We start from the raw sequence: 13,426 nt of genomic DNA on the forward strand, positions 1-13,426 counted from the left end.
CTGGCTATGTGAGACCTTGTCTATAAATAAATAAATAAATAAATAAATAAATAAATAAATAAATAAATAAATAACCTTTCTGATGGGAAAGCCAAGAGCCTGTGTGTCAGCAAAAGGCCACATTCTTTTTTTTTTTTCATCTATATATTCACTTTACATCCCTATTGTAGCTCCCTCCTTCTCCTCCCAGTTCCACCCTCGTTTCCCTATCCCCCCTCCTTTCCTCAGAAAAGGGGAGCTGCTCCACCAACCCTCCCCAGCACATCAAGTTTAATCAGAGCTGAGCTCATCCTCATCCACTGAAGCCAGGCAAGGCAGCCCCACTAGAGGGAAGTGATTGAAAAGCAGGCAACAAAGTCCATGTCAGAGACAGCACCAATCCACTTAGTAGGGGACCAACATGAAGATCAAACTGCCCATCAGCAACATATATGTAGGAGGCCTAGGCCCAGTCCATTCATGCTCTTTGGTTGGTGCCTCAATCTCTGTGAGGCCACATGGGCCTAAGTTAGTTGACTCTGTTGGTCTTCTTGTGACATTCTTGTCTTTTCCAGGTCCTTCTATCTACACACACACACACACACACACACACTCTCTCTCTCTCTCTCTTCCACAGGGAAATATCTCTGTGGCAGAGGACAAAGCCCTGGATCCCATCCCTAGTAATTAAAAATAACAAATAGAAACTGTGTAGTAAGTCGTGGGCCTCTCTTTCTCTTTCTTAGCCCTATCTGTTCTCCCATGTTTGACACGAGGTTCAGATGTATTCCCAGACTACCAGGGACCAGTCTTCTTGGAATTTTTAGGCTGCCAGGGTGTCTCTTACAACCACCAAACTGGAAGTAGCCATCTTTGTGGGTACCTGTGATCTGTTTGTAATAACTAGATTTCAGAAGACATCACAGTTGTCAGAACATATTTAATTCAAAATTGCATGAGATCACAAAGGGAAGTGAGGTAGGCAAGAGAGAGATGAAATGTAGAAATAGCCAAATCCTGGAAGGTGCTTGCTGTGTGACCCAGGACAACTTTTGTAGGTCTCTGAGGCTGAATGTCCCATGGTAGAATGGAGGTGCCCTGCTCACCTTCCAGGATGACTTGCTCCCAAACTTTCCTAAAGTAAGAGGTGATGATGGTAAATAAATAAATATAACCAAGCATAGTGAGGCATGGTAGCACACACCTATAATCCTAGCACTCAGGGAGGCAGAGGCAGGCTGATCTCTGTTAGTTTGAGGCCAGCCTGGTGTATAGAGCAAGCTCCAGGTCAGCCAGGGCTGTTATACAGAGAAAAAGAGAGAGACAGAGACAGACAGACAGACACAGAGAGAGAGAGAGAGAGAGAGAGAGAGAAGAACCAAGCATGGTGGTATCCCAGCACTCAGGAGACTGAGGAGGATTACAAATTCAAGACCAGTTTGTACTATATATTGAGACTCTGTCTCACAGGGGGAAAAATGTTTACAAAGGGTGTAGTAAGGAATAGTGAGATGGCTCAGTCAGTAAGGTGCCTGCAGCTGCAAACATGAGGACCTGAGGATTCCCATAACACAGCCAGGCAAGGCTGTGAACATCTGCGACCTCGGGACAAGAGAAAGACAAGTAGAGCCTCAGAGTTTGCTGACCAGTCAGTCTAGCCAATTAGTAAGCACCAGATTCAGTGGCAGATCCTATCTGCAAAGATAAGAGAGACAGTAATGAAGGAAGACAGCCAGCGTCAACCTCTGGCCTCCACCCACATGCTATGTGCATACACTACACAGGGAGCCAGACATGGTGGCACTCGCCTTTATTCCCCGAACTCTGGAGGCAGAGGCAGGTGGGTCTCAATGAGTCCTAGGCCTGTCTTTCTACACATTGAGTTCCAAGCCAACAGAGAGCTATATGGTGAGACCCAGTCTCAATAAAAGAGGAGGGGACCGAAGAGGTGGCTTAGTGGTTCAGAGCATGTGATGCTCTTTCAGAGGACCTAAATTTGATTCCCAGAACCCATGTCCAGCCTCTCATAATCACCTGTAACTCTGACTCCAGGTGACCCAGCACCCTCTGGGAATCCATTGGCAGCTGCACTCATGCGCACATATACTTGGACATACATATAATATATATTTAATAATAATTTTTTAAAATAAAGTATTTTTAAAATTGTTATTTTAACAGCCCAACCCTAGCATCCCTATACTCCCAGCTGGCTGAAAATTAGCTGGGCCATCACCAGACACCAGCAGAAGTACCCAGCAGACAGTGGCTCAGCTAGATGGTCCTCTCATCTCCACCATAGCACATAAACACATTTGACATGATTTATTTCCCAGCCATGAAACTGTACCCACTGGTTGCTTGAACCAACTCAAAGCTAGCTTGAGCCTGCCTGGGGTGGGGCAGCCAGGAAGGCCAGGTGGGACAGATTGATTCTGAGGTTCCTGGGGTGTGGTAATAGCCATCTCCCTCTGTGTGGGTATCAGAGAGCAGAAAGGAAGGCTTAGTTGTCCGCTGGAAGACGTCATCCTAAGTCCTGATCAGATGGCCAAACAGGTTCCTAGGTATTTCCTGCTGGGGGGGGGGGGGGTCGAGGGCATGAACCTGCAACCACTGCAGTCAGAGCCCCCCTTCTCCAACTCATCTCTCTTTATCGTTTTCCTCTCCCTTCATGGAGCGCGTGTGTGAATACCTTTTCAGTGGACTTGGTATGTGTTAGACACAGCTCATATCATCTCCTTCAAGAACCTTTCCTGTAGATCTGCAGCCCGCCAGTGCTGCCCCACTCCCGCTTTCTCACTCTCTGCACACATGAACCCCTGATGGGAGGGAGAGGATCCATTCACTTTGCAGGTACAGCTGAGAGTCTCATTACTGACAGTGTGATGGGGGGGAGCAGGTGTGTGCTTCACTTCTCTGGCCATTTGGGGAGACGTTAAAAGCCCTGTGCACACTGGTTTCCCTTTAACAAGGGCTGCTGTGAGGGAAAGGAGACTAGCAGAGGTCAGCCAGCTGTGCTGGTGCTCGTGGGTGAAGCTGGGTCCTGTGACGTGCTCTTTAAAATGTTCGGTTTTAGAGTTTATACACACGTGGTTTCCAAGGCTGTCACTGAGAAGAGGATGTCCCTTCTGGATCAGGAATGGGTTTTAGAAAAACTGAAGCCGTCTCTAGACCTCTAGGAATGCCAGGTGGTAAAAATGCCACCCTAAGAGTCCAGGGTGAGCCTCCAGGAACACCAGAGGGGCAGCTGACAGGTGTAAGCTGATATCCAAATGATGACAAAAGCAGAACTCTGAACAACAGCATGAGTGTTCTTGAGGCTACTGAGCAAACACTTCATTTTTTAAGACTTCTTTTTCCTTTTCATTATATGTAGGGGTGTGAGTACAGTTACCCATGCAAGCCAAAAGAAGCTGCCAGGTCCCCTAAAGCTGGAGGTTTAGGTGTTCATGAATTGCCCGGATGGGTGCTGGGAACCGAACCAGGGTCCTCCACAAGAACAGCAAGAGCACTCTTAACCACCGAGCCATCTTTCTAGTCCTCTGAACTGAGACGTGGCTCAGTTGATAGAGTGCTTGCCTAGCATACATGAAGCCCTGAGTCCCTTCCCCAGCACCTCATAAACTCGAGTGTTAGCCCACACCTGTAACCCCCATCATGGGGGAGTAAAAGGAAGGTCAAAAGTTCAAGACTATCCTCAGCCAGTTCTAAGCTAACCTAGGATATATGCGATCCTGTCTCAAAACAAACAAAAACGACAAGATGAGAAATGTTATGTTGTGGTATGTGTATTTTCCCAGAATTAAAATTTTTAAGGCCAGGGATGGAGGATGGCTGTGGCGGAGCGTCTGCTTAATACACACTTGAAATTTTAAAACTGGTGCTGGTGTGTTGGCTCTGTGTGTAAGAGCTCCTGCTGTGCTTGCAGAGGACTTGGGTTCAGTTCCCAGCGCCCTCATCAGACAACTCACAACTTCCTATAACTCCACAAGATCCAGTGAGCCTTCTTCTGGCCTCCAGAGCCGCCTGTACTCTCATGTGCATACTCACATACAAAGCACATAAATAGAAATAAAGTATCTTTTAAGAGAAGATGTAGCAACACCGACAGTTAAGTGTTCTTGCAAGCTTTGTCTGCAGTTACCATTATTTAATCTCTTTGGGGGGACTTGGTTTTGTTTTTGAAACAGGGTTTTATGTATCTCAGGCTGGCCTGGAAATAGCAATACAGCCAAGGATGGCCTTTGTCTTAATTACTGGTTCATTGCTATGAGGAGACACCATGACCAAGACAACCTATTAAAGAAAGCATTTAATTGGGGGCCTGCTTGTAGTTTCAGAGGATGAGTCCATGATCAATGTAGTGGGGAGCACGGCGGCGGGCAGACATGGTGCTGGGAAAGTAGCTACCAGCTACATCTTGATCTGCAGGCAGAAGGCGGAGAAATAGAGGGAGCCGAGCCCACCCCAGTGACACTCCTCCTCCAGCACGGCCAAGCCTCCTAATCCTTCCTAAACAGTCCACCGGTTGGGACCCAAACATTCTAGTATATGGGTCTGTGAGGGCCATTCTCACCAAACCACAAAAACCTTGAACTTTTGATTCCTCTTGCCTCTACCTCTCAGATCCTGAGCTTACAGACAGCTGCTACCGTAGCCATCTAGAGTGTGGATGGAACCCAGGGCTTTGTGCAGGAGAGACAAGCACTCTACCAACCGGGCCTCATCCCAGCCTTGTCTTCCACTTCAAACGGATCACTCCTGGGCTAGAGAGTAACTGAATCACTAAATGCAAAGAGAACCGTGGAAGGAAGGGTGCCTGACCATGCATAGAGAGTCCCGACAGGGGAGGGTGAAGGCTTGACAAGCTTTCCTTTTCAACCAGAGCATGACGCCTCCTTAGTGCCAAAGTCATACCAGGATGGAGGACCGCCCACGCCCAAGGTAGAAGCAGAAGGTGAATAAAACCTAGGAGCTGCTTCAAAATAAGAAATACAAGTTCAAAAGCTGCCCGTGTCTGTGACTTTTGAACTTGAAGATAATCTCAACTCTCTTCCATAAGAATATGAATATTTATGAACCTGTGTGGGCGGGGGATGAAAGGCACAGGCCAGGCAAGTGCTCTACTATTGAGCTGCATTCTCAGCCCTGTGCTCTATCTCCAAGACCTCGAGCTTTTACCGGAGGGAAAGCCGGAACCAGGCAATGACCTTTGGCAGATACTGTCCCCACAGCAAAAGAACACCAGGGCCATTAAATGTCCGTCTCCCTGACATCTTTCTAATTTTACACTTATTTAGCGCATGCATGCATGTGTTTGTGTGTGTATGTGTGTGTGTGTGTGTTGTGTGTGTATATGTGTGTATGTATATGTGTGTGTGTATGCATTTACATGCTTCTGTGTGTGTATGTGTGTACATGCATGCCTCTGTTTCCATGTGGAGGTCAGAAGACAACTTGAGTTGGTCTGTCCTTCTGCCGTGTGGGCTTCTGGGATCAGCTCAGACACCTTTACCCACTGAGCTATGTCATCAGCCCTCTGGCATCTTTCATTGGTCTTGAACAGTGGGTGCATTCTATCCTGGCTCCACATCCTGGGGGCTGCTGGGCACTGTAGGCGCAACCTGTTAAGAATTTTTTCTTTCCAATATAGGCCTTGCACAAACTACTGAGAGCAAATCTTCTTCAAATCCCACGCATCGAGCAAATCCTTTGAACGAAGCTCGTCTGGTAGTGGAAAGAATGGGCCCAGTGAGGCAGCTGCTGGCCAGGCTTCAGCAGTGTGAAATGAGTGTCCAGCCCAGCCTGGTTTTCTCTCACTCTGGACTGTCACAGGAGGCTCAGTGGTTCTCAGTTCAGGGTCAAAGCACCTGCCTCTTTAGGCTTCTCTCCCTGACTCTCCCTGAGCTAAAAGTTTGCTCAGAGACCCTGAAGTTGTCCTCGCTGGCCACAGGAGGAAGGGTAAACAGAAGCACCTTAGTTAGAGGGGTCCAGAGAGGACACCACCTGCCCTGTGTCACTCAGCAAGAGGTTGGCAGAGCTAGGGGAAGCTGCCCTCCTAGCACGTTTTCCAGGACCGAGATGAATGCGCAGCTTCTGGAGCACACAGGAATGAGATTGCTGAGGCAGAGCCACGGGTGCAGCATGGGGACAAGTAGGCAATCAGGCCTTCGCACTGCGTGCTCACATAGAAGGCCTATTCCTGGGCCTTGATCTGATCCCCAGCCCAGCCTATCACCATCAATTTTCTCTTTTAGGCTCGGAGATGTTAAGCATCTTGATTTAAGTCACAGAGCCCGGAAGTGGCTATGTTGGGATTTGAACCTAGTGTCAAACCCCAAATGCTAGCTGTCCTATTCACTCATTCATTCATTCATCTTGAGTGTGTGCTGTAGTAGGCCCAACCACACAGCTGTGACAGGCTCATCAAACCCTGGTGTTAGAAGAGGAACAGAGTAGTGAGCTCTGTGTGACAAAAAGAAAACAGGAAGGGCCAGGCAGCAGCAGCAGCAGTTTACCAATGCTTTTAATACCAGCACTCAGGGAGGCAGAGGCAGGTGGATGTCTATGAGTTCGAGGCCAGGCCTAGTCTACAAAGTGAGTTCCAGGACAGCCAGTATAACACAGAGAAACCCTGTCTTGAAAAACAAAAAGGAAAAATAAATAAATAAAAAAGACAGACAACAGGAACAGACAGTACCAGAGTGAGGGGTATCTGCCTCCACTTGCCACAGTAGTTCTCAGAGTGACCTGTGTGTCCCTCTGCAGACTGCCAGTTTCCAGTGTGCGTGAGCTCCAAGCAAGGCCGCCTATAGGACACCCAAAACTTCTGGTAGACCAGGCCTAAAATATTCTTGAACCATTATGTCAGAGTGGCTGATAACTGTACTCCCCTACACTCCAGAAGCCATCACCCCATCTCTCCAGGCTGCTTAGCTGCCAGGAAGCTGCTCTTGGAAGGCTTCAGTGTCTCCCCTCCCGGTCTGCAATGGTGCAGGGCCCAGTGGTCTCTCTGAAGGGGGACAGGTCATCCGATGTGCTCAGTGGGTGTGAGATTCTGGGTGGTGGAAGGACGCCCTGTTTCCCACTGGGGCTGTGTCACTCGCCGTCTACGTGGCTGTGTGGCGTTTACCTTGACTGTGACAGTGACGCTCTGCAGGGATAGAGCAGGCAGGTGAGGGGTGGACTCAGGGCCTGGAACCGGGTAAGGATCAGTCCCCATCAAGACCCACTGCATCCCGGAACACTGAAAGACTCCCCTGTGATCTCTCACCAGATTGCCAAGGCATCATTGAGGATGTGGTCCTTCTGGGTGCACCGGTAGAAGGGGACCCCAAGTACTGGGAACCATTCCGGAAGGTGGTGTCTAGGAGAATTGTCAACGGCTACTGCAGGTCTGTCTCAACCTCATGCCACGGGGAGGGGGGGTTTCCTAGTGTGTCTTTTTTACTCCTTCTGGAGAAAAGATGTCTCTATGCTAGAAGGTGCCAGAAGCTGGTCACAGGCATGTCAGCAGTGTGGCCAGGGCCGGGAGCTCAGATCTGGGAGGCATCCTACCCTACAGGGTAGCTGTTGGCAGGGAGGCCCTTGCAGCACTCACCCTGTGTCAGGCCCAAGGTCACCTGCCGGGTGACTGCAGATTGGAGATGGAGGAAGAAGCATGGGAGTGGCACCTGAGACCCAGAAACAAAAAGGGTCCAAGTGGAAGCCCTCCAAGGCTAAGGCGTGCGCATGTGTGCCATTGGCAGTGGCGGTGTCTAGGCTCTTTTGTTTTTTGAACATGATTTCTGAGCAGGGGCGGGAGGATGGAAGAAGCTGGCAACGCAGAGAGCCAGCACCCTGGGCAACAGGCCTTCTGGCAAGTGGTGGAACCTGGGGGTGGGGGAGGAAGTGGGGGAGCAGCCATTTGGAGTCTGAGGAGAGGCCCTCTGAGGAGAGAGCTTCATTCTGAGTTGAAAACTCAAGCTCCAAAGGAGCAGGCCCCGCCCTAAGCTGTGCAAGTGTGTCCTGTGTTATATAGGCTACAGGCTGATTAGCTGTGAAAACCCCACACCTCATGAATTCTGAACACCACCAGTCCTTACGGTTTTGGATAAAGGACCTGCAGTAAAAACATAGGATGGTGACCTATGTAACCTGAAGAAGGTGACACTCAAAAAGCTCAAAATCAAATGAGGGAGGGGCTCTCATATAGCTCAGGCTGGCTTTGAACTCCCTGTAAAGACAATGATTCTCCTGCCTCCACCTCCCAAGTGTTATGATGCACAGACGTGCACCACCGATCCTAATTTATACAGCGCTAAGGACCAAAAGCAGTGTCTGTGCATGCAAGGCAAGCTCCCTGCAGGGTTCAGGGCTCAGGACCTGAGGGGCAAGTGACCCAGAAACTCCGGGTGCCAGCGGAAGACAGAGCAGCTAGCGGAAGAGGGCCTGTGATGGATGAGCCTACAGGAAAACATGAGATTCCCATTTCAAGGGGTTCATCTCAGGAGGGGAAGGCGGAGGTGCCAGCTGGAGGTCAGAGCCCCTCGGAGCATCCAGCAGACCACCCTGGTGCCCACATGCCCTCTCAGCACTTGGAGGCTGAAGTGGAAGGATTGTGGGTTTGAGGCCAACCCAGGCTGCGTAGTAACTGTGCCCAGGGGTCAGTTGCCCGGGGGTCAGAGGCCCAGCCTGCCCAGGCTCGCGCTGATGGCACCTGTCTCTGCCGGCAGGGGAGACTGGCTGCTGAGCTTTGTATACCGAACATCATCTGTGCAGCTCCGGGTCGCAGGCCTACAGCCTGTACTGCTGCAGGACCGGAGGATGGAGAATGTGGACCTGTCCTCCGTGGTGAGTACTAGCCTGGCCCTCCAACGGCTCCCCGTCGGCCTGTGTAGGCGGACACCGGGCCACTCCAGCACTTGGAGATTGTACCTGCCTCCTGCTGGCTCTGTCCCAGCCTTTCGACATCCTGTAATCCTCAAACTGCTGCCAGGCAGGAACTGTTGTGCCTCATTTACAGATGAGGGCGTCAAAGCTTAGAAAAATTCCTGTCTCCCCAACTAGCGATTCACAGGGCTGGATCCAAACCCCTAGAGTCCTCAAATTATCACCCCTAACCCCTACCCCAACACCTTCACTCCAGATGACCAGGCAGAGCTGTCCTCCCTCTAGAGATAACCAGAGCGAGCAGAGGACTCAGATTCAGGGCATGGGCTAGACTCAAAGCAGCAGACATTTGTGCCCAGCAAGCCAGAACATAAGCCAGGACTGAGCCTATCATGTGGGATGCAGGACCCAGGGCTCTGGGCTCATGAGTGCTCCCTAACACTCGCCCCCTCCTCTTCAGCCGCCCCACCACCCTCACTTCTCCACCTTGGAGACTAGTTGCTCCCCGACCACTCCCTCCTTAAACACCTTAGCTTTGGCTTGGCTTCCTGGCTTCTGCCTAATAATAGCTCTTTATCACATTAGGGGCCTCGGCAAAGCAAAGCGCTGCTTTCCTCCTCTGACTAATTAGAGGTAATTAGCATTGCCTTTGTGTCCCTGGCTTTCCTTGGCAGCTCACTGGAGGAGGGGTTGGCAGGGCTCCCTCTTTTGGACCTGCCAGGCAGCTCCCCTTGCATCAGCAACTACAGACTTGTCCATTCGTCCTCCCTGTGGCTGGCAGGGATGGATAAAGGGACCCTGGCTGGGACACCTCTCTTTGCCCTTCAGGCTCTCCCACTCTAGGACTTTACCACCCTAGAGCTCACCATGTGAAGCTGTCTGGAACAAACCTCTCCGTGTTCCAGAGGGTGTCCCCGGTTTCTAGGACTTAACAAAGGGTCTGCCACAGAATACGCAGTCAGTAACAGCACCAGTAGTGACAAGTGCCACCATGTGTCAGGTGACCTACAAAAGGTCCCAGGAGGGACTTATTTGTGCTCACGGTTTCAGTCCCCTAGGGCCGGGAAGGCCCAGTGGGAAGCTGTTCACAGAGGGGTGGATTGGAAGCAAAGGGTAGGGAGGAGCCAGGAGCTGGGTGTCACATTCAAAGCCCTCTTCCAATGACCACTTCCACCAACTGGACAGTCCCTCCTAAAGCTTCCACAACCTCCCAGCACCCCCAGATGGGGAATGAATGGTCAAGAACCTGAGCCCGAGATTGCAGATTCAAGCCAGAAGCCCAGGGAAGCTGCCTCAGAGCCTAGGCCCTCAGCCACGCATCTGCGCCACTTGCGTTCCTAAACCCCCAGAGCCTAGGCGGCAATTTCCAGCCTGCCAGCACGCTGTACCCACACGGTCTCCTGCTCATGCCAGCCACACGGTACTGGGGTTATTGTCAGTTTCATTTTACAGAAATGTGACACCAGGAAACTCTAATGGGTTTGTCCTAATGGGCACAGAAGGGGTCCTCAGGACAGACAGGTGGGGCAGTGGCAGCCAGGCCAGGTCTCTTGCAAGGCAGCAAAGGGGAAATGCTAGGGCCCATTCCTACCCACATGGACCTGGTGACTGGAGTGCATACTTTCAGCCAGTAGACTTTGATGATTGACAGTATGTGCTGGGAGCCACACGGCGTGTTCTAAGGCCGCAACTTCCACCCGGCATCACTCAGGGAAGATGGCTGCTTTGTGTTAGTGATGCCTGACTCTACAGGGCAAGGCTCGGAGAGACAGCTGGGGAGATGGTGAGCTGAAAACCTCAGTCAGCACTAACTGTATCGCATTCACTCCTGACCCACCTTGCCCCTGTGAGGCCTCCCCTCTGCTGACGGTAGACATGGAGTGCCAGCAACAAGGACCCTATCTTGGGTCTCTATAGATTTAGCAGCTGAGGGACTGTGCTTGAGAGACCTGGACCAGCCTGTGGCAGAGGAGGCTAGAGCTGTGGGTTGTAGGTACGGTGGCCCAGTGGAGTCAGGACTGCCCTTCCTATCTGCCTGTTCCCATGCAGCCCAGGCACCAGTCCCACCCCAAAGGGCTGGGAAGCAGCCCTTTTTGTCCATAGAAAAATGGTTAGTGCTTGCCCCTTCGGGTCTGAAGGTCCTGTTAGCTGGAATTCAGCTGTGATAGCTAGAGCTGAAGCAGCCTTCTTGGGCTCCCAAATGGATCAGGCCAGCTAGCTCCCATTTTCATCTCCCCTTTGAGAAAATCTAACGTAAGAGAACACATGTTTATGCAGCACGCACTATTTGCGATTTCCGGTACTCTCCGGCCCTGTTGAGAGGCGATGCCTTGGCTCAGTCAACCAAGCATTTCCACAAAAGCATGAGGGTCTGAAGCATGAGTTCAGAACCCAGGTGAAAATCAGTCAGATAAGGCAGTATTTTAGATGGAGGGCAGAGACAGGAGGATCCCTGGTGCTTGCTGGCCAGCCAGTCTAGCCAAATAGAGATGCTCCAGGCTTCGTGAGAGACCCTATAATCAAAAAAATAAGGTGGAGAGTAATTGAGGAAGACACCTGACCTTTCACACACACACACACACACACACACACACACACACACACACGGGGAGTGGGGATTAGGAAAAGACACTCATACTCTTACAAAGAACCTCCCTGCCTTGGCCCATCTGGACTGCTATACTCCAGTGCCTGGGCCTAGATTATGTGCCATGAACAGACAGTTATTTTGCTTATAGCAGTGGCGTCTGAGATCCAAGGCCGTGGCACTGGCGTCTGATGGCAGCTTCTGGCTGCATTGTCTCATAGTGGAATGTCAAGCCAGCCTTGTAACAAATCTGCCCTCAGGGAGACACCACTGTCCAAGCTTGAAGCAGAGCCCTGGGCTCCGACCATCTGCCCAAAGCTCTTCTTCTCAACACCATTGTTTTGGGAGTTAAGTTCTCAGCACAGATGGGCAAGGAGGGGGCGAAAGGGGGTAGAGAGGTGGTGGAGGTCAGTGAGCTGTGAAGAAACAGAACTTTATGGGCTGTGACAAAGCTTTATTTCCAACTTGGGATGTTTCCTGGGGAGTTACTCCCAATGTTGGAGACAGAGGGCCACCCTAGGTCTCATGGCTACTGAAGAGCAAACACTGAACCCCTCCCCTGCCTGCTAACCAGCAGGATGGGCCTTCATGCCCCAGAGTACCCACATACTTGGAAAAGCTTTCTTCCACTCTCTCTGGCTCAGATCCTACAGCCCCTGAACCCCTACTCCAGTGTGCTCTGGATTTGAGAACCATTGCTAATTGGGGTCCTGGGGCGCTGAGGGTGGAGCTTAGCCTGGATCCCAGGGAAAGGGTGGGCCCTGCACACCATGGTCCTCATTCATGGTCTCCCTGCAGGTCAATGGCCACTTGGACTATGCCAAGCAAATGGATGTCATCCTGAAGGCTGTGGGCATCCGCACCAAGCCAGGATGGGGTGAGAAGGGCCTCCCGCTGGCCCCTGGCAGCCTGCCCCAAGAAGAACCTCTCCCGATAGCCACAGTCTCCACAGATGAGACCATCCACCAGGACGAGAAAACTCAGGAACCTGTCCCAGGAGAAGACAGTCTCAAAACCACCATACCTTCCAGTGCCAGCCAAGCCCAGGTGCCAACAAGGCTGGACCAATCCACAGAGGCCTTGCTCCCTACTCCTGCCACCCCTGCAGAGGGACCCCGGATCTGCAGCCACGGTGTGGGTCCCAATCCACTGGGATGCCCTGACTGTTCCCATGGGACCCAGGAATCCTGTGCAGAGCTGGACTGACCCCAGCAGGAGCCTGAACTACCCCTCCAGACTTCTTCTGTATGCAACGTCCTCTAAGCTTTCAGGCTCCCAGAGAGTTCTGGATGTGGGGAATTTCCACAAGTGCCTTTCTTAAACTGGAAGGGGCTAGAATGGAGGGTCTAGGGAGAAAACACTGGCTCCCTGAGCAAACACTGGCAATAGAACCTGCCAAGTCAACCCAGCTCTAGATCAGTGTAAGCTCCTGCCCTCCAGGTCCCACCCAGAGGCCCAGAAGTCACTGTGGGACTGGAGATCCCCATGCTCCCTTTTCTCCAGTCTCAGTGGAACCAAAGTTCTGCTTGCTTCTACTCCCCAGGGCTGCCCACCAGCCCCAGACTCCACCAGTGGGTCATGTTTGGGTGCCAATGAGATAGTTTCTTCTCTCAGCCCAGCTTTGTCCAGGACAGATGTGCAGGCTATGCATAACTGTGGAAGTAAGTGAGACATAGATGTGACATGTGGTGCCCCATCCTGAACTTGATAAACACGGTGACCCTGGACAGAACCATATCAAGAGGAATAAAGGCAGAATTTGCAGTCAGCACAGTGAGAATGGAGCCTGGTGGTTGGTGAGGATTACACAGGGAGGGAACAATAAACACTGAGTATTTATCACACCTAAGGGTTTTTCTCTTGACCTTCATGAAAACCCTTAATTTCATGCTGGGGAAAATGAGCCTTTGTGTAATTAGGAAACCTGTTGAAGGCCACATCAGTGAGGGAGTCACCGTCAAGTCTATCCAGGGAGACTGCTGACCTAGC

The 13,426-nt window shown here is 51.3% G+C and overlaps 1 protein-coding gene across 3 annotated transcripts in view; it reads left to right on the forward strand.

The window, feature by feature from the left end:
* Tmco4 (transmembrane and coiled-coil domains 4) overlaps positions 1–13,281 on the forward strand; it is a 75,115-nt gene extending 61,834 nt beyond the window's left edge. For all 3 annotated transcript variants that reach the window (XM_055611329.1, XM_055611328.1, XM_055611331.1), the window contains 3 exons: positions 7,256–7,373; positions 8,694–8,811; positions 12,236–13,281. In XM_055611329.1, the coding sequence (XP_055467304.1) occupies positions 7,256–7,373; positions 8,694–8,811; positions 12,236–12,643 (644 nt within the window). In that variant the 3' untranslated portion in view covers positions 12,644–13,281. The remainder of the gene's footprint in view (positions 1–7,255; positions 7,374–8,693; positions 8,812–12,235) is intronic.
* The last annotated feature ends 145 nt before the right edge of the window (positions 13,282–13,426 follow it).

The sequence above is a fragment of the Psammomys obesus genome, unplaced genomic scaffold (assembly GCF_907164565.1).
Source record: "Psammomys obesus unplaced genomic scaffold, mPsaObe1.curated_primary_1811, whole genome shotgun sequence".
In the NCBI taxonomy this organism is placed as follows: Eukaryota; Metazoa; Chordata; class Mammalia; order Rodentia; family Muridae; genus Psammomys; species Psammomys obesus.